This window comes from Solanum pennellii, chromosome 2 (assembly GCF_001406875.1).
Source record: "Solanum pennellii chromosome 2, SPENNV200".
NCBI classification, from domain to species: Eukaryota; Viridiplantae; Streptophyta; class Magnoliopsida; order Solanales; family Solanaceae; genus Solanum; species Solanum pennellii.
Genome location: NC_028638.1, coordinates 51,740,876 through 51,762,145, shown reverse-complemented (window position 1 = coordinate 51,762,145; position 21,270 = coordinate 51,740,876). Strand labels below are relative to the sequence as shown.

The 21,270-nt window shown below is 34.1% G+C and overlaps 2 protein-coding genes across 2 annotated transcripts; one reads left to right on the top strand and one right to left on the bottom strand.

Moving 5' to 3' along the window:
• Positions 1–55: 55 nt before the first annotated feature.
• Positions 56–1,464, bottom strand: LOC107010899 (thioredoxin H-type 2). The gene is made up of 3 exons (XM_015210159.1): positions 1,272–1,464; positions 516–638; positions 56–369 (listed from the first exon to the last, which is right to left on the bottom strand). Exons 1-3 carry the CDS (start codon positions 1,356–1,358, stop codon positions 223–225), a joined length of 357 nt encoding a protein of 118 aa, XP_015065645.1. The 5' UTR covers positions 1,359–1,464; the 3' UTR covers positions 56–222.
• Positions 1,465–6,813: 5,349 nt separating this feature from the next.
• LOC107010898 (protein MICRORCHIDIA 2-like) lies at positions 6,814–20,912 on the top strand. Its single transcript, XM_015210157.2, has 18 exons — positions 6,814–7,192; positions 7,286–7,360; positions 7,869–7,903; positions 9,985–10,063; positions 10,152–10,241; positions 10,448–10,523; positions 12,637–12,715; positions 12,835–12,963; positions 14,201–14,299; positions 15,678–15,785; positions 15,875–16,024; positions 16,304–16,393; positions 16,743–16,794; positions 16,871–16,982; positions 17,853–18,105; positions 18,294–18,382; positions 20,400–20,442; positions 20,547–20,912. Exons 1-18 carry the CDS (start codon positions 6,934–6,936, stop codon positions 20,661–20,663), a joined length of 1,935 nt encoding a protein of 644 aa, XP_015065643.1. The 5' UTR covers positions 6,814–6,933; the 3' UTR covers positions 20,664–20,912.
• The last annotated feature ends 358 nt before the right edge of the window (positions 20,913–21,270 follow it).

The window sequence follows — 21,270 nt, the reverse complement described above, 5'->3', positions numbered from 1 at the left end:
ACACTTGGATATTGTAACACGGACAACATAAATAATTCAAATGGAACAACACCCATTGAAATAATTAAGGACCACGTTTATCATTCAACGCAAGAAATCCCTTTTTTGATTAGATACGGAATAGTTCAAACTGCAGAATAATATTTGAAGAACTGGCAATATCCAACAGAAATTAAACTACTTCTTGCTCATATAAAGATAATATGGAGTAAAACTAATTAATTAGGCTGATGAGGTACTACTGATGTGCTTGGCAATGGTCTGCTGCAGCTCATCTTTTTTGGCTCCTACCACCTTATCAACGATCTTCCCCTCCTTGATGAACATGAAGGTTGGCATCGCCTCCACGGCCCAATCAGTAGCTACCGACTGCCATGAGTAAATAAGACATCATCAGGATCATTCGTACTAGGAAATTTACTTCCTTATATGTTGGATCATATTGTTAGGTAAACATTAATAGAGTCTTAGTTATATGCCACCAAACGTATTAAATGTTTGCTCAATAATTTTACCTTCAATTCATCCACATCCACCTTCAGGAAGGTAACAGTGGGTATCTTCTTGGCCAACTCTGCAAGGAATGGAGCAATGAACTTGCAGGGACCACACCAGGAAGCAGTAAAGTCCACAACTAACTGCAACATTAGTAAATATGATTAAAAAAAATTCGATGAGGGGTAGTATTACTAGCACAAAACTAGACACGATCAATCAATCCATGCCTAAATCAATCCCCCAAACGATAATCATATACAAGTACTGAACAAGAGTTAAGAACATCAAGATCACTGATAGAAGTAAGTCATTGGTAAAATCTCTTTTTTCGAAATAAACATATGTTATGTTCTCATCGATGTGAACACGGATGAGCCTAAACAATAAAAATCTTTTATTGTGGGTGCATTGATGGAGTATTGTCTACATTGTAGAGAAAATAAATAAATTGGGAAACGGTGTCAAGATTTTAATCCTCAATTCATAATGGAGATCAACAAGAAACTAAAATGTGTATAAAAAAACATATGATTTTGCTAAATTCAAAACGAAACAGAACGATGTGCAACCGGTTTATATGATCATATAAAACATAGAGCCCAATTTTCTTTTTAACAGTTTCCAATTCCCGATCTAGGCAAACCCACGCCAAATCAAGATTCGATCCGTCATAACATAAAGCAAGAAACTCAACGATGAACGAAGAAATTAATACTCCATATTGATATCATACAAGAAAAGAAAACAACAAAAAGAGAAAAGACAAGTGTTACCAGTTTTTTGTTATCAATTCCCTTTTGGAGATGCTGGTTCCATTCATCAACGGTGTGGACGCCAAAGACTTGTCCCTCCTCTGCCATTTCTCTGAGTTGTTCTTTTTCTCTATGGGCTTCGCAAAAATTAGCTTACCAAACAAGAAAGCTCTGCGCATTTGGATCGGCTCTCTCCGTCTTATATAGGGCTTAGCTTAGGATGGAAGTTTCATCAAGAAGATTCTATACATTTACATATATGCCCCTGCTCGCAAGACGGAAGCAAACAAAAATTTTATTTTAATTTTAATCTTTTTGAGATCATTGATTTTGATTTTATAACATAACTTTCTTAAATTTTTCATATAAATATTTTTGAACATTAAAAGGACAAGCAAATCTCGGTGATTTCATATATTGTGATTACCTTATTTATTTTTAATTTAGTATAATTAAATTAATTTAGATGATTATTGTTGACACTAAATTTTGGTCCGATGATTTTAAAATTAATACATTTTGAGTCAAAAAAAAAACCTGCCTTTCCCACATCGTTTCTCAAACAATTTTCAATTTTGCAACAGTCCCACATCGGTATTTCATCCTTTTTGAGGATTTTTGGGTTTCTATATAAACCCACTTCATTCACTATTTTTAGAGGGGGATTTTGGAGGGGAAGACCAAAAAGTACCCATAAAATTTTGAGAATTCTTGGTTCCACAGTTCAAAATTTTAAAGTGTTTTTTGTGGTTTTTCGAGTTGAGGAGGTGGAGTCGTCTCCTTCAAACTCGTAGTTCTTGGTAAAATTTTTTCTTAGCCTTGTTTTATTTAATTCCCAGCTCTTTTATGTTTTCTGTTTATTATATGTAGCTTGTTTTGTTTTTTAGTTTTAATGTAGTTCTAAAAGTCAATTAATATTTGTGTTTATTGTAGTTTTAATATTAGCATTATTTTACGGTTTGATGTTTATTTATTTATTATTATTATTATTTTAAAATTGTTAGTCAACTATTTGCTATCTTAACTGTTCAGGGTTTTGTTATTATTCTATTTTAATGTTATTTTTAATTTTTATATATTACGTTATTGTTATTTCCATTTCTAATTATGTTGTTTTAGTTTGATTGTTGTTTTCCATATTTTCTTGGGATAAGTTTGTTATGTTTTGTTGATGTTCAGGTTATATTAAATATATTTGTTAAATGGCCAATGAAAAAACTCTCCGTCGGTTTTGGAGGCCTCCCCAATATTAAAAGACGGAAATTTTTAGTTTAAGTTCATATAACTTGTTTGTTAAATTGTTAAAAGGGCCGATGAAGAAATTACCGTCGATTTCCAAGGCCTTCCATGTTCATAAGACGGATTTTTATTATTAAGTTATCATTTGATTAATTCATATTTATTTATTTATTACTAACACTTTTACTAAGTGTGTTTACAGGTACCCAAGACTTGTTTCATTGAAGTTATTCGAAAGGAGTTCGAATTATATTTTACAATTCATTATTTTGTATATATCGATACTAGGCAAACCTTAGGCCGTTTCTCATGTTGTTGTTTATTTTATTATTATTGTTTATTGCATATTTATATTACTTGTATATTATTGTTATCTCCTCAATTTGAAAAAAATGAACTCAGTCGGGAACCACAGTTGTGGATTTCGAAGGGTGCCTAACCCCTTCCCTTCGGAATAACTTGAACCCCTTACCTAGAATCAAATTGGTTTCGTAGACTCTCTTTTAAGTTAATTAGTTAATCGGTTTCCTAGTTTTCCTAAAAATTAGGTGGCGACTCCCTTTTCCGTTTAACCCCCTTTTACCACTTTTAAACCCCTTTACCCGTTTTAAAAATTTAATTAACCAATTTTTTTTTTAATTGAGTCACTGCGACGTTATTCCATTCAAAGGATGTCAACAATTATTATATAGATTGAGTAAAACTATAATATAATATTTGGGGGTAAGTTTAGCTGACATAACTTATGTGATAGATATGAACAGATGATTCATATAATGCATTTTCAAGTATCAAATAATTAAGAAAAAATTAGGTTGTTCTCATTTTGTTCGTTACTTTTGAAAATTTCTTTTGCTTTATTATCTTGGATATTAGGATGTTTTAATTTGTCAGGTTATCTCTGGTCTGTTCACGAATTTAATAACAATTTGAATGGTGACCCTATTCAGAAATTCTTATATTTACGCTCATTTTTAACTCTCCGGAATATTTAAGAGATTGACAATAATAATATGTATTGTATTAGAGTGGTATATATGAAATGAAAGTTGCACATTCACTATCTATTTGTGATAAGAACATATCACACAAGACTTAAAAGTAGGTTTTATGAAGTAGCTATTAGACTTTATGAAAATGTAAGGTCGTCATTAGGCTTTTAAGTTCCATTTCATGTCCGTAAGCAAGTCAAGTTGACATAGCTTATATTTGCTGATAATCTTATGGAATTTTCTAAAAAGAAAATTAAATCACTGATAAAATGTTTGAAGCAAATCATCGACTAAGAGGGACTATAAAGAAGTCCAACATTTTTATAGTAAAGATAATTGAGGAGACTAAAGAAGAAATATTCGGTAGAATTGACTTTACACTTGGCTCATTTTTCAGATATATGAATTACCTTTGTTCTCCCAAAAGTGGTCGAAGATAGAATGCCATCAATTGATTGCCAAAATAACCCACCAAATAAATGCCACTTATTCGAAGAAGTTATCATACACATGAAGATTGCAAGTGATATCATCACTCCTATTTCCATTACATAGCTTTGGAGAATTTGTCTCTGTACAACCCCAAAATGTCGTTTAAGAGGTAAACAAAATTTGGAAGAACTACTTATGAGACAATAGCAATGATGCCTTGTTTGCTTGGGAGAAGGTTTGGACGCCTAAAATGTACGTGGTGCTCAACATTAATGTTTGTCATGGCTTGAATGTTGCTTCAACGCGAAATCTATTATGACAATTAATTAAGCATTGAGAATCTTTGCGGATAAATATCGTTTATATGAAATCAGATGATAATATTGCCCCTTCAAACAATAATTGATCTCGGAGGAAATTAAATAACTTGAAGAATGAAATGAAGCATTGATATACCCAAGATAGATATAACCTAACATTGAAGGAAGATAAAGTATCACCACAAGTTACATTAGCGTCATTGAGCCACAAAACCTTTGAAATCTGCTACACTAATATGAAATAGTATAAAACAAAAGATAATAATAATATAAAATAGTATAGCACAACCAAGAATCAAGTTTATATTGTGGTTAGCTACATTGGACAAATTCATTTCTAACAAAAGGTTAATGAAGATGCACATCAAGGTGGAAAATGAATAGTGTTTTCACACATGGATTAAGTCAACAATCTATTTATTAGTTGGTGTGTATAATTGCAAAAAGTAAAAAAAAAACAATCGAGGATTCACATATAAATACAAGCAACTTAAATTAATTAGGTACTACTGAAAATCAACAAGAAGCATTGGAGTAAAACAAAAAAATAAATACTTGCTGCTCTATGCGCGCTATGATATATCACATTTGGAGAGCAGGGAACTGAAAAATATACAGAGTAAAATGTCTAAAAAGCACAAGTAATAACACAGATCAAACAAAAATTCATACACATGATAGGCAGATTTTCAGGAATAAAAAAAACTATATAAATACAAGAGTTTTATTCAAACTTTAGGTGCTAACTAGTTGTGAGAAATAGGCAAACAAGGTGCTTTGCGTTGTAATTGTTAGGTGGTTAAAGCTGTAATTATCATTTGTTATTAAAGATAATGTTCATAGTTATTACAAAAAAAATAGTTATTAGACTTGGAGATAGTTTTAAAAAATTCTTAATTACTTGTGTTTGAATGAAATAAGATATATTTGATGATAAATTACTATGTTTAATCATTTTTTTAAAGAAGTATTTGGGTATCAAATTGTGAAAGAGAAATTCCATTAAATTCATTTTACTTGTGTTTGAATGGATAAAAAATATTTGTTGATAAATTACTATGTTTAATCATTTTTTTAAGGCTTAAGTCATCGATAGCCACTTAAAGTTGTCCGCAAATTTCACTTAAACATCTGTTCTTAGGCTTGTTCCAATTGAACCCCCGTACTAATAAAAAAATTTACCTATCAAACACTTTATAGACAATCAGCTGAAATAAGAGAGTGTGTGTTACACACTTGCTGGTGATGTGGCATAGTAACTAATTAAAAGAAAACACGTGGTATTGGACCTAGAATAACTAAAAAAATAATAAGGAAAAATTATATATTTTTTTAGAAATAAAAGAAAAAGAAAATCATCATTACCCTTCTCCTCTTTCTCCATAACCTTCCCCAAATACACCATAGACTACCATTTTTGAATCTTACTCTTATCCTCAAACTTCATTTAGATTTATTGATGTTCTTTTTTCTTCTTGTGTTGTCAGTTCTTTAAAATTTAAATAAATTAACAATTTCAAAGAATAATTTCAAATTCATATTATTCTTGCCCGAAAAAATGGAATTTGCCGGAAATAATGAACACTTAAGTAAAGTAAAAAGATGATTGATCACTAATTGCTTGTTATTTTAATTTTTTTCAATCTTTATTTAATGAAATTTGCTTAACATCCCATTTCAAAGGAAAGGAATCTCTGTTTCATCTTCTTCCTTTTTTTGTTTTTCTTTTGTTTTAAGATTTTTATTTAATTTATGTTTGGGTTTAATTTGACAAAATAGATGAACAAGGTTAGATACTTTTGATGGCAGCAGAGATAACATTTTTTACGGCTGAAAAACTTACGGTGGCAAATTTGAATGTGTAGTTGGTTGTTTGAAAGGCTAAGGTTGTTTGACAATGGTAGACTTGTGGATGATAGCACCGATTTAATAAGCTGGTGTATTGGAGAAAGAGAATGACTGAAAATCGAAAAAGAAGGAGAAAGAATTATGAGTGGTGATGGTTGCAGAATTATGAGCGGTGATGGTTGCAGCTTGCCATGGAAAAATGGTGATGAGCTTTCTCAAAGAAGAAGAAGATATAAAATCTTTTTTTTAACTGAAAAGTTATGTTTTCACGCTTCTTTCTTTGTGTGTACTACAAACGCTTTGCCATGTCAGCAAAAAGGGTTTAATAGGTAAAAAGTTTTGTTGTCTAAGTGTTCAATTGGAACAAGCCTAAGAAGAGGTGTCTAAGTGAAATTTGCGGACAACTTTAAGTGGCTATCGATGACTTAAACCTTTTTTTAAAGAAGCTATTTGAGTATCAAATTGTGAATGAGAAATTCCATTAAATTCGTTTTAGATTAGTACTGTATTATTTAGAAAAAGAAAATGTTTTTGATATTTCTATTCAAAAGTTTTTTATTAGATTTTATACTCTTATCTAGTTAAAAAAACTCTAAAACTACACATAAGATTTAAGAGTTTTAATAACTAGATTTATTTAAAATACCTTTAATTAACTAAATTAAATTTAATCAGCTGGATAAATATAAATTTCAATAAAGAATTGACAGTATAAAAAGGAGAAAGAGATTTGAGTATTAAAAAGGCAGACTAAACAGACTTTAGACAGTAGTCTTGCAAAAACCCTCAAGATTCAAGAAACCTCTAAGTGATCAAAGGATCACTGATTTCTTCGCATCTAATTCTTTCTAAATGCCGCCTAAGGTAGAGAAGCTTCCAATTAATGTCGTCGAACTCGACAGTAGCGACGACGAGGGCACCGGCGTTCCCGTCGTCGGAATGACAAAACCAGAAATTAATCACGGTGGTAACTCACTGAGTAAATCACCGGTAATAGAAAATCCCAACGCCGTTGTTCCACCGGATTCTAATTACAGGCCACTGGATTCTCGAAGTTTCTGGAGAGCTGGCAATTTTGAAGTTGGTCGTATCAAATCATCTGCTATACACGGTTCATCTCTCATCTTTTTTTTCTTTTTCGCAATTCAGAATTCAATTTTACTTGTAACATGAGGTAAGAGTTACGTTGGTTGGTTACCTGTAGGTGAATTGGAACATGCTCGTGTTCATCCCAAATTTCTGCATTCCAATGCTACTTCTCATAAATGGGCGTTTGGAGGTAAATTTTATGGTTGAGTAGAGTTAGAAATCAATTGCTTTTTGTTGTATTTGTTGCAAGGTCCTATTCATGTTCCAGTGTTGTCTTTTGTTGGATGCACTTATTTTATAATCAGAATTATTTTCTATCTATCTTAATGAGATTGTTAAAGAAAACCTCTTCTATCTATCTTAATGAGATTGTTAAAGAAAACCTTTTCTATCTATCTTAATGAGATTGTTAAAGAAAATCTGCATGACACTTGTTCTATGCCGAAGCAAAAGGGCCTTAACCTCAGAACATAAAAACTAACCCGAGGATACTTTCGAGGTTGTCTAACAATCGCTGTACATTTACATGTGGCACTTTGATCTACTATATTATTTTTGGTTGATAGAAGAGCATAGTGCCAATCTTATCAGTTGTAGTTTTGTGGTAGTGGGAGATAGTTAATTAATAAGTACATTTCCGTGTGGATCCATTCTGCTTTACTATTGCATGACCACTGATATTTTGAATGTCATTGCAGCAATAGCTGAGCTTTTGGACAATGCTGTTGATGAGGTATATTTAGAAGTTCAGTATTTCATGTATAATATATTGATTCTATCGATTCTACTTGAAATTTGGTATCTGGAATTGCAGCTTGTCAACCATATGTCTTTGAGAGTTCTGCTATATTTTGTTGTCCGACACTGTCTTCTTGATAGTTTGTAAGTAATGCAATAGAAGAACTTTTGCAGGACGAACAAAGCTCAATGATTCAGTTAAAAAGCACATTTTCTTCTTTGTGTATTTTGGAGGAAACATAAATTACCCTTTTTAAATATAGTTGGACAGTTCCTTGAGTTTACTTAACCATGTAGTGTCCTTGAATGTGGCTGTATACTGGGTTTCCCCTGTTCGCCAATTGTATCCTCATAAAAAAAAATTAGTTGTGAATACTACCTAGGATTTAGGCATCTTTGGATTGGTTTTTGGCGAGAAACATAGCTTTTAATTGTTCTTACGGACATTATATTTTTATTTGATTGGTCTTAAAGTGATGTTCACAGTTGGATTGGTGGAAATCACTACTTGTAAGAGAACCATTCTCTTTTTGTTTCTATTATTATTTTCATTTGTCTTCTTGTGTCTAAGTGGACCGTGGCCCTCAGATGTTGTTGTGGATACATTTCTTTTGGTACTCTTCAGAGATTAAAAATCCGCAAGAGGTTTTGCAATTGGAATATGGTTCCTGTGTCTATGTTTCTTTGAAGAGATAGACATATGAGGTATCACGATCATCTTTTCAGCCAAGAGCTTGTTGGGTCTCCATAGGGAAGTTTGATTGGGTTTTGTAAATTTTGTTACCAACAACTTTTTAAGTTACTATGGCACCAAGTCATTAGAACAAGAAGGGTACAAGTTTACCCTTCTTTCTCTTCCCTTGTTGTCTATTAAGTAGGAAATGGAAGATCCCTTTTGGTTAGAATTTTAGGTCAGATGCCAGTTTGTTTTGGATACCTTCACAAAACTTTATTGACTTTCTAACCTTCAGCGTGTTTCATTTCCTCCTTTGCCATTTTGATAGAAATTCAACTTTTTAGAGACTTAAATGTCTTTAACAATAATTCTCACTAACCTTTGGTTTCTTCAATTATACCTTCTAATTCTCAAGGTCATCGAGTTTGGCTCCCAAAGTTTTGGTAATTGCCGTTGTAAATATTTCTTTCTCTCATTCTTTTTTGTTCAATGGATAAGGAATCACTCACAATAAGTGCATTCTCTTCGATTATTGTTTCGAACACAACATCATCAAGTTGAGAGTGCCTTATATTAATGTCTAATGTGCACATTTCCTTTGACAAGGAAGAGCTGTGAGACACATTCTATATGTACTGTATTACTGTTTTGCAACAAAGTAGGGACTGCAATTGTTATTATTCTAAGGAATCACTTGCTTTTCCCTCTTCAATTTATACTTTCTGGTCTTGAAAAAGCGGGCCTTGAATTTATGGTTTCTCTGAGTGGAGAAAAGCACTTACAACATTCTTATGTTGATTTTTTCTTAATAAATGTGAGCGTAACTATCCTCCATTCTTCAAGACTAGAGATCTCTTCAATTTTTTGCTTCTCAAGTTCTCCTCTTCTTTTAGATCTACAATAGAAATTGTTATGTTGGTTCTACTTAAATTGTTTGTTGCTTGAATTTAGGGTATAAATGCCTAGATCTCTTGATGTGTTTTCTTCTTCATTATGACATGCAGACAACTTAGCTGATAAATTTTGCTCTTTTGACCTGAACCCAGCACATCTGTCTATCTGTAGTTCTCTGGGGAGTTTTCCTTTTAATGAAGATTATATGCTCACAAACTCATATCATCTCATTGAAGCCAGCCCATTATTACCCATCCTTTAACATCGAAGGTCTTATGATTTATAAGGATGACATCCTTCTCCCCCATGCCTTCTTGTAAAAAGAAAATTTTGTCTCTGCTGCTTGCACTGATAGATTCTGTGGTTTCACTTTCATGTAATATCTTATTAAGCAATTTAGATAATGTGAATAAAAATAAGATCTTATGTTGAAATCAATCTCTCTTGAACTTGCATAAATTTTCTTTTGTCTAATGACAATTTTTCTGTCCTTAACTGCATGTTAGATAAGTAGTGGCGCAACATTTGTGAAAATTGACAGAATCTCTAACCCAAGGGGCAACTCTCCTGCATTGCTCTTCCAGGGTGTGGTATTGCTGTTACTTAACCTTCATCACTATCATACTATACCTTGTTACAATTGCCGTAACATGTATTATATCATATTGAGCAGACGATGGGGGTGGTATGGATCCAGACCGCCTTCGCAAATGCATGAGCCTGGGTTATTCTTCAAAAACATCAAACTCAACAATTGGACAATGTGAGCTTCTTCCTAGAGTTACAAATAATTGGGTCTGGTGTACTAATTTGTGTTACTGCCATAATCAGTTTTTTGCACTCATTGCTGCTTGGGAATCACTTATACTCCTGTTAGGTTTTGAGGCATTTTATGCTACTTGACTTTTCTTTTTGATGAATAAGCTGCTTGAATATTTTTTTAAAGCTATAACTTTACCTGGATTTTAGATGGTAATGGATTCAAGACGAGTACCATGCGGTTAGGCGCTGATGTAATTGTCTTCAGCCGTTCATCCCGTTCAGGGTATCTTCTCTTCCCACCTCTCTGTCTACATATATCTATATATCTATCTATCTTGAAGATAGGGGCAAGGTCGCGGATATCCTTACTCCACTTGTTGGATTACATTGGGTATATCGTTGTTGTATATATAGCATCTTTAACATACCAATGACAAGACCTTAGATAGGAGGTTATGAAGGTCGCAAATTGGTGTAGATGGTTAATGGTTAATAGGTAGTTGAGCGTTGTCTCGCTTTCCCAAGAATAGATGTGGTGGTAGTTTGGTGCACTCTACCAATTTCCCCTTCATACCAGTTGTAGTAGCATCTTTCTCGTAGTTGTCTGTCCTATGATTTTTGATGCTACTTGTTATTTCTTGTACTTCAGTTATCACATTATTTGATTATTTGGCTCCTTGTTTTCTAAATACTATGTTATGTGTTCCTTTTATTTGCTATGTCTTCTTTACTTCTGTGTTCTTCTTTTTTAATTGCTTTTATGTTCGTTACTCATGCTGAGAGTCTTTTGGGATCAACCGCTCTACATCTACGAGGTAGGGATAAGGCTTGTGTACACTTTACCCTTCCTAGGCCCTACTTATGAGATTACACTAGGTATGTTGTTGTGCGCGTGTGTGTATATATATAATTATATATATTAATTATGGAACCTTAGGTTCTTCAAGAAATCACATTGGGTTCTTTATGAGTTGTTTTGCGAATTACCAACTCTAAAGGTTTATATTATTTCCCTTCAAGAAAACATAGCTTATTATATAATTTAATTACAAACAAAATCCCCTGTAACGGACACCAAACCACTCACCTTTCAAACTCTTCTATTGGTAAACATGTAAACCTAACTAAGATATTCAAGACCAAGGAAGTGACGTCTCTTATGATTTTGGTGGTTAAAATGCCAGTTTTCGTTATAACAATATTTGTAATATCTCTGATGACAGTGTGCCTTCCAATTTCCACAGAGAACTATGTTCTTGTGTAGTTTCTCTACTTACTGTATACTTCTTGTTTACGTGATGGATTCGGGGTGGGGGTGTTCCTGCAACATCAATACACTACTTACTTTATTTAAAAAATTACGACGTCTCAGATATCATTGTAAAATACCTAATTTCATTTACAAAAGAGTAATCTTTGGTGTTTCTTTTTTATGGTTGACTTATTGAAACTGAAAATAAGATTATTTCAATTTTAGTTATCTGTAAATACTTTCATTATTGTATGTCTGATATAAAACTAGTGATGTCAATTATAACTTGGATTTTACAAGTACCGAATTGACACATTAGATATTTACTATAGCTTCGTTAAGCTGTGCGCATCAGTTGGAAGAAGAGTTCAGTCTTGTGTTTTTCTTGGCACTTTTTGTTTTTAGAGTATATTGGTTATGTGCAGTGAAGTATATTGTTTATCCCGAAAATCACATTTGTCAAAGCACTATTCAGGTTATCAAGTGCTTCACATTCGGGAACAAAGGAAGCCCTCTTTCTACAACTTTCTCATGACTGCCAAGTTTGTCAATAGTTCATTTCCTTCTTTCGTTTTATTTCAGTGTACTTCTTTCAAACAAGAATCTGTGTGACCACTTCTATTTTTAGAAGCGCTTGGATAAGCTTATCATTATCGTTATTCTCTTGGATAACAGTGGTGCTCGGGGGAATTTGTGCACACCTTGACTGATCCACTTGGTATTTGCTTTTTTTTAACCAGTACAACTATTGAGTAACTCTGCCAATCGAGACTAAGGCAAATAAGAACTCACCTAGGTGTTGCTTCTGTTGGGATTTGAACCTTGGTTTTCAAGATGGTTACTCCAATTTTTGTATTCTAAGGCTGCTCTGGTGTGGAACAGGCTTATATTTGAACAGACATTAATTCTTGTATAGAATGAATCCAAATGAGTTGGAGAAAAATAAAAGAGGAAGGAGCGACCCAGAAGTTGATTGATGGGGGTTTGTTTGCAATGTGCTGCTTGATATGTAACAACATGCTATTTCTGAAGTTAATTGGTCACTGGTGTTACCAAATAATTAGTTATGTTGCTAGAAATTAGAATTGATGTTGTGCTTGAGAATGTTATGAATTTTGATATTTTCTGCACTTTTATGGTCTAGCCGAGCAACTCAAAGTGTTGGCCTTCTGTCCTATACATTTCTTCGGAGAACAGGGCAAGATGATGTGATTGTTCCAATGGTAAAAAGTCTTTACATTCTGTTGAAACTTGTAATATATGGCACTTGAAGTTTGTAATATATTTCTAAACATGTACATCTATCTTTAGTTTTTCTTTTTTTAATTGAAAATGAATGCAGATCGATTATGATATCACCGGCCATTGGGCTGAAGCAATTGTATATGGCTCTCAAGATGATTGGTCAACAAATTTGAATACGATTCTTGAGTGGTCCCCTTTTGCAACAAAGTTGGATCTTCTGCAACAGGTGAGTTGGATCTTCTGCAACAGGTTGGTTGGATATTGTACATGTACTTTAAAGCTATATTTTTTTTATCATGAATTTATTTTGTATGAATTGTCGTTTCTAGAAAGTTACTTTTATAGATTAAGTCTTTGTTGCAGACTCTGAGCTTTGATGGTGTTATTTGAATTTCTTGTTTTTGTTATGAGATCATGTTATGGTCATAATATAACAAGCAAATATTAAAATATCCATGTATAATAACTCATGAAGCATACCAAGCTCAAACCTGCTAAACTTTGAGGGAACATGTACTTCCTGTATCTCAAGTTTGGTATGCACATGTTTGAGATGACATGGTTTTAAAGTTAGAGTTGTAAATTGTATGTTGCGTCCTGTTAAATTGGGTACATGTGTAGCCTACTAGTTACTTCAGGACTTTTTATGGATGGAGGAGAAAAAAGTTGAACAGAAAACGGTAAAATGGAGCACATTTAACTTTCATCATTATGTATAGCATATTAAAATTTCACTTCCAATTGGAGCTGAGATAAGTTTCTAGATTATGCAATATGTATGCAGATTTTAGTTCTAGTTCACCTTGTTTTATTTAGGAAACAACTTCTCTAGCCCTCAAAAGGTAGGGATAGGGTTGTGTACATCCCGCGCTCCAGACGCCACTTGTGGAACACACTGGGTATGTTGTTGGGCTATATTATGGACATTTGGCAAGGTGGTATGTTAGGCATATCAAAAATCTGATAAGTGATCTTGCAATTAGGAAAAAGATAACAAGTATTCATCAGGGTTCTCTTCACAGAGGGGACACCTGCTACATAATTGCATTCGTCTTCTCTGAATAATTTGATCAAGTGAGGCATGCTTCCTTAGACACAAGCCACCGAAAACAAGAAACCTTCAAGGGGTGCTTTGTTGTGCAAAGTCTTCTTCCAAGGTCAACGGTCGGTGTCGGAAGAAGTCAGTGACATTTAGCAAGTATTAACCAAGAATATTTCACCTGTATCATACCTTAATATAATAGAATCACCCTTGGGTTGATCCAGGATGAAGGTGCTAAGGGACTAATAGAAAACGAAATCTTGCACTTCCCCAATCATTTAAATTCTTTCTTAGAAATAGATTCCATCTTTGGACATCAGAAGAATCAGCTATAGAATAGATTCCACTTGCAATTATTTTTACCGAAATTATTTATTTTTTATTACTGAATGCTCTATCTTTTCTCTTATATGTTCTCCAGTTTGATGATATAAAATCACATGGAACTAGGATTATTGTTTTCAACCTATGGCTAAACGATGAAGGCATTTATGAACTGAACTTTGATGACGATGATGAGGTATGTCTATTTCTTGAAAACATTTGGCTCAATTTTAAGACTCCTGTAAACCACATACCTTAGGTTAGTGTGTCTATAGCTGCTCTTAAGGCTCGTCCGGTACAAGGAATAACTAGTCCCAGGATTAATTTTAGGATGAGTTTATCCCATATTTGGTTTGGTTGGGAAAAATAGCGGGATAACTTATCCCGCGATTGTAATTTTTTTTTTTGGTTTCACATTGAGGGTGGGATAGCAATCCTGGGATAACTTGTTCCCTAACCAAATGAGCCCTTAATCCTGACATAGGAGAAAAAGATGATAAGAAGGTTTCGATAAACGAATGGTTTTTGATTTAAAAAAAAAAACGAATGGTTTTTGATGATCCTGTCTATGTCAAATGCTTTTCTTTTTGTTTGTTTGTTTGAAGAAGGTAATACTTTCATATATAAAATGTGACAGTAGGCTGTGCAACTACAAATTGTGAAGTACCCCTTAAATTTGCAAGACTATAAAGAGGAAAAGGCTGCAGCATACGCAGATTCTAAATGTAATCTAAGAGATAAAAAATAGACTCTACATCTTCTGTATTTCATGTTTACTCCAAAAGTAGTACAAAACCCATAATTCTTTTCATATGATAAACAGCTAAATGTCATTTCTATTGTGCTGTAATTTTACTTCATTCCTCTAACCTAGGGGTCGTTTGGTAGGGGTATTTGAAGAAGTAGTCCAATGATGTATGGATTCTTTAATACTATGTTTGATAGGAATTGGGGCCTATGTATATGCATTACTAATACCTTCCATTTGGAGGTATTATTAATATATAAGATTTAATACCATTGGATAAGTTATGTAAAGGCAAAAATATACCTCTAATCATTTTAATTATTTTATTTATTTTTTTGATTTTATGATTTATATTAAATTATTTAAATTATTAATCTCTGTGCCAAACGACCCCTTAATGACAATTCCTCTTATAATACTGTTTGGTATTGTGTTTTTTTATCTATCTATCTATCTATATATATATTCTTTGAACTTGGTAACTTTGTATTATATCACAAGACAATACATGGGTTTGATTGAAACCTTATGTACAAGAGTACTCCTCATTTCACTTCTCTATGGTTTAAATTGAATCTAGCACATGAATAATAGAGATAGTGTCATTTGAGTACTAATTACACCAAAAAACTAAAAAAAGAATGCAGTTAAGTTAACTTTAACTTTCTGCACATTGTTCACTATGCTCTCAAAACAGTGTCGTGTTATATTTTTGGCATCACAGGTTTTGCTCTCAATGCTCTTTGAGCATTTCCTTCTTTTTCTGCCTCATCCTTCTCTTGCTTATTTGAAGGATGCCTTATCGTTTCTTTTGTTGGTCATGCAGGACATAACGTTGAGAGATGAAGCTAATCATGGAAATACATCAAAAACGAACAAGAGAGGGCGTGAACTGCAATCCCATATTTCGTACCGTTTACGATACTCTCTAAGAGTAACCATTTAATTTTACTTAATTTCTATAAACATCCCTGCCGATTATTTTGCTGATGTATTTTAATGCTTCCTTATATCTCTTATCAGGCATACACATCCATATTATACCTCAAAAAATTTACGAATTTTAGTATCATACTAAGAGGGAAGCCTGTTGAGCAGTATAATATTCTTGATGAGTTGAAGCTCACAAAAGTAATCACTTACAGGCCACAACTTGCTGGAACATCAAAGGAGGTACAGAATGATATGGGTTCTTGATTTTCCTGCTTCAGAGGGCTGTACGTTCACATTAGACCAGAAGTCCAAGTATAGATTGTAAACTGTTTATTGATTCAAATGTACACAATGAGAACAAAACAGCGGTTTTACCATTATAACATCAATAAGTTCTCCTCATATATGATTTTCTGTGTGTGGGGACTTAACTAATTGCAAATCGGTTATTTGGCTTGTGGCTATATTTGCTAATCATCTAGATTTGTGGATTCAAACAGCTTTGCTGCTCTGCTGCAGATCTTGGTTGAAACAAGTCTTGGCTTCGTCAAGGATACTCCATCATCAGTTTGTGGATTCAATGTTTACCACAAAAATCGCCTCATCAGGGTACGCGATGTTGTGTCTGGAGAAAGATGTTATATGCAATATTTTTTTGTTCATCTTAGCTGAAGATGGTAACAAAAAAGCTTATCTGATTTGGCCTGGTTTAACACCCACCCCCCACCCCCACCCCACCCCCAAACAGAAAAGAGAGAAAAAGAAAAGAGGAAAAACAAATTCAAATAGACCTTAAACCTCTGACTTAAGTTCGGGGTTTAAGCGGGTATGTGGGGCATCCAAACATTGCGGTTGGCCTGAATTGAGAATCTTGCTGGACTTGAGATAACTTCATAATTTTTTTTCTAAGTAACTTGAATTTGCCTATTGCTGATTATGTTCTTCTGGGTTTTCTTAGCCATTCTGGAAAGTTACTGCAGATGGTTCTTCCAAAGGAAATGGTGTTGTTGGTATGTATTTTAAGTATTCAGACCCACTTCTATCATTATGGTATGACAATGATGTACTCAATTGCTCTTGACTCAGGTGTTCTGGAAGCAAATTTCATAGAACCTGCACATGACAAGCAAGATTTTGAACGATCTTCTCTGTTTTTCAAGCTGGAGACTAAACTAAAGCAAATGGTGATGGATTACTGGTATGTTCTGTGCTGTAATTTCAGATAACGGAGTTCATCATCTTTTTGTTTGTTTAGTTATGTAAATTTGTAGGTCATATGTTCAATTCCTTTTGATTAAACAGAACCGATGCTGCAGTTAAATCTTCATTCAAAATCCGTGGGGTGGGGGCGTGTTTCATTTGGTAGAGTGCATTTTCATTTGTTTAGAAATTATGCAATACATGTTATTTTTAATACACCAAACTATAAACACTGCATAGCATAACTACTAAAAGCATTACTAGTACACCATATTCAACACTATTTTTATACACCCTACCAAATGATCCCTTAAGGTCCTTCCACCCCCCCTCTTTTGTTTTTCTGGATGAAATGGTGGTTGTGTTATAGATGGAGGGTTTGCTTTGTACTTTGTTTGCATTTGTAAGTCTTTAGAAGTTGAAACTAATGGAGATCTAGTAATTTTCACTTTTTCTTTAGAATTCATTCATTGTCAAATCCTGCTTGAAGTTGTGAGGTAGCTAAAGTGCATGTGGCCGGTCATGATTGTCATTTCTCCTATCCATGATTAAAGCCTGTCCACTCTTGCTTACCGAGAACAAAATTTGAATTTCCATCAGATGAACAGTGGGTGGGCTGGGGGCTGTGTAAATTTTTTTTTTTTTTTTGATGAAGAAAGTTTATACTTTTAATATTTCTAGCTTCTGGTAGGCTTAGCTGTACTTTTCTCCTCCTCTCTTTTTCCACCTACCTACTAGGCTACTACACCTCCGAAATTTATTTCGCGAATTGCTATGTTTCATCACGGTATTCTGTCACTGTTAGCCATTGAAATAGTTGTACTTCTCAACTTGTGACATAGGCATGTTTCTTGTGATCATAATACAGGAAAGGTCATTGTCACTTGATAGGATTGAAGCCTCTTGAACCGCATTTACAAAACCTTCTGAGAGAATCTTTTGTTCCACCCCAAGTTCAAGTGGCTAATGCTCAAACACCGTCGCCAACAAAATTTCAAACAGTTACAGATCTTGCAGCTCATCCCAGGCCACATTTTCGTTCTGCACAGAGTGGCAACAGTGGAAGAACCAACTGCAACATGGAACTGCCAGGTGTACAGCCTATGACAGGGATTGCAATTGTAGGACCTTGTTCTTTCTTTTCTCGTTTTTTGTTTGATTCACTTTTTTGTTTATGGTTCTTTTACGTTGTTGAGAAGTTGATAATACTATATTCATGTTCTTCATAAGGATATCAAACGTCTAATGGGTTTGTGTCAATTTATTAGAGTACATACATAAATGATGTTCTTTATTGGTATTTTTGCAGGAGTCTGTTAAAAAAGATACACAAATATCCAGTTCAAGTTGCATGTCAATTGATCAGATTTGTGAAGAAAATATCCAACTCTTTAGGAGGTACATGTTTTTTAAAGCTCTCTTTAAGATACAGCTGCACGGCATACATTTTGCCTTGCATGATTGATCAATTTTGATGGATTTATACACTTGAGAGTCATTTGATACCCCTCATATAGGAAAAGGTGGGACTGTATCCCCTCAGATTGGATTGTTAATAACGGGAAGTGGGATTATATCCATCCATATTGTATTTCAATTAGGGAATTTGTAGGCCAAAATGAAATATCTGTCCTACATTACACTATGCTGGAACTTAAAATCTTAGTACAAGAATGGCCTTTAGACTATTTAGCAATTTCACAGATTTGTTACACAAAGGTTACTGTAACAACATACCTAGTGTAATCCCACAAGTGGGTCTGAAGAGGGTGGAGTGTATGAATACCTTACCTCTACTTCCACAAGGTTGTTTTTGGAAGACCCTCGGCTCAAGTAATGCATATTAAAGCAATATGAAAAAGAACATACAGAAGTAAAGAAGACATAAGAAATAATCGAGAAAGCATCCTTATAAAAAATAAAAATAAAAAATAATAGAGAAAGCATTACCTAACATGTAGAAGAAAAAAACAGCAATCAAAAGAATAATGTGATGCTCGAAGCACAAGAAACAATAGGTAGTAGAAGAAAAGGAACTATGGGTATACTGCTAATACTACTTATATGAAAGGAGAAACATGTACCAGTTTACCAAACTACCAACTAGCCTATCCAGAAAGCGAGACAATGCTCCACTACGTACTAACATTCTATCCTAACTCTCCTATCTAAGGTCTTGTCCTCAGTAAATTGAAGATGCACCATGTCCTGTCCAATCACCTCTTCCCAATCCTTCTTCAGTCTTTAATCCCATTTCCTTGGATACCCAAGATACTTGAAGCTTTCTCTCTTATGCTACTTAGGACTCTCCTAAGTATGCATTGTAATTGTTGTCGTGTTCTCTGTGGCTTGTTTGTTTTTGTTATGTTACTAATCTTATCTTTTTAAGAATTACGTTCTTCTTCTGGTGTGTGTCTTCTTCTTCTTCTTTTTAGTCCTTTCGGCTTATCTTCTAGTTCTCTAGTCTACTCATTCTTGCTGTTGACATGTCAAAACCCAAAAACTGTAACGTGTGACCTGGGTTGACTTATCAGGCGAACCCTGTACCTGATGCTAAGACAAAGTAAACAATTATAACCACTAAATGTAGCATAACAGAATATGAACTATCTTTATCCCACTCAGCCAGTATTGTCAAACCTGGTCAGAAAGCACGTCCCAGGAGCTGCACATGATTAGATGTAATGCAATAAGTCGTCTTTTTTTCTCCTTCATTAGAATTGAAGAGAAGCCTTTGACGTGGTGCTTGTCAGAAAAATCAATGGTTGTTGTGGCACAAAGTGTCTTTTCTAGCAATCAATGAAGCTGGAATGGGTCGTGGAAGACTCAAGTTGAATGCCAATAGAGGTAGAAAATGGCAGGTGATTCTTCTCTTATGTCTTAAGCCTTGGTGGACACAGTAACCCCCACACTTGTGTTGGTATAAGGAAGCAGGTCTCCGTTGAATTAGTTGAGATGCGCGTATGGTGGCTTGGGCACCACATCTATTTTTTAAAAAGCGTTGCAGTGTACAACTGAATTTTAGGGGAAAAGATTCTGCAGAATTCATGCTACTGTTTCCTCTCGAGTTTGTTGATCAATGAATGAGTGACAACTGACAACCACCACATGTTGCTTCTTGGGGATGGGCCTTCCAATATGAGTACATGATTAGTGCTTTTTTCTCTTGAATTTGGTTTTGCACTTAAATTTGACTTGGGAGATATAAACGATATAAACTTCTCAGCCTTTATCTCTCTTTCATCTCTGATTTAGCCTAAAATTTCAGGCAGCCTCAAATCTCAATGCAGTGTCTCTGGACTAATCCTTGTTTCCAGTTTCCTTCTCTATTTATATCTTCCAGCTTTTGGCCTCCTCTAGAAACTAAAACTGAATGGCTCTGCAGTTGGTAACATTTTGAATCCTTGTTCCACAGGTGTGAATCATTCATCCAGAGAGAAACCGAGTTGAAACGTACAGTATGTAGCACTTCCTTGAGGAGCATGTGTTTGATAACTTTAAATTTTCTTTTAAGTTATGCTTTTTAAATTATGCGTCCTTATATCTGACATAAATGACGCAGATAGAGGAGCTGGAGAAAGAGTTAGAGGACACTAAAAAGAAAACTTCCGAGCTTTCGACGCGTCTGGAAAGTCAGAAAAAGCTTAAACTTTTGAAACAACTTGGACAGAAAGCATAGTAAAGGGTTTTATTCTCTTGTGAATTGTATGCATCCAGCTGGACCTTGACGAATTGATAACCATAGGCCTCTGAATGTTGAATTTTACACATGGCGTTTTACTTAACTCATCCCGCATTCCGTTTTGAATTTATACAGCAAATTCTGTAGGCTCACAAGTCTCCTGAATTATTGTACTATTTAGTTTCATTTGTATGATGATTTCAGTTTATGCTGCCCCCTGAAAAAAGATGAAGTAATTATCATTAACATAGGCGCGTTAGATTGGTTTATGTTTCTTCAATTACACAATTTTTTCATTTAAAGGGAAACCGAAAAATCTTCTCCCCTGTAAGTTTGGTTTCATTAAGAAAAAAAATAAAAATCCTTCTCTTGATGAATAAAGTTGTACGCTTTGGAGTAGGTGAAGTAAAGGTGGAAAAGAATGCTTCTCGAGTCAGCAAGTTCTTTTGTATTGGTGACTATACAAATTACCCTTGTTAGTTTCGTATTTGTTTTGCTAGCTTAGGAGCATGTCCTGTACCTTCCATTTTCCCTTATTCACCAAGATTTGTTATATGACCAGCTTTTCCAAAACAGCGACGACAAAACTCCAGTTGTCTCTAAC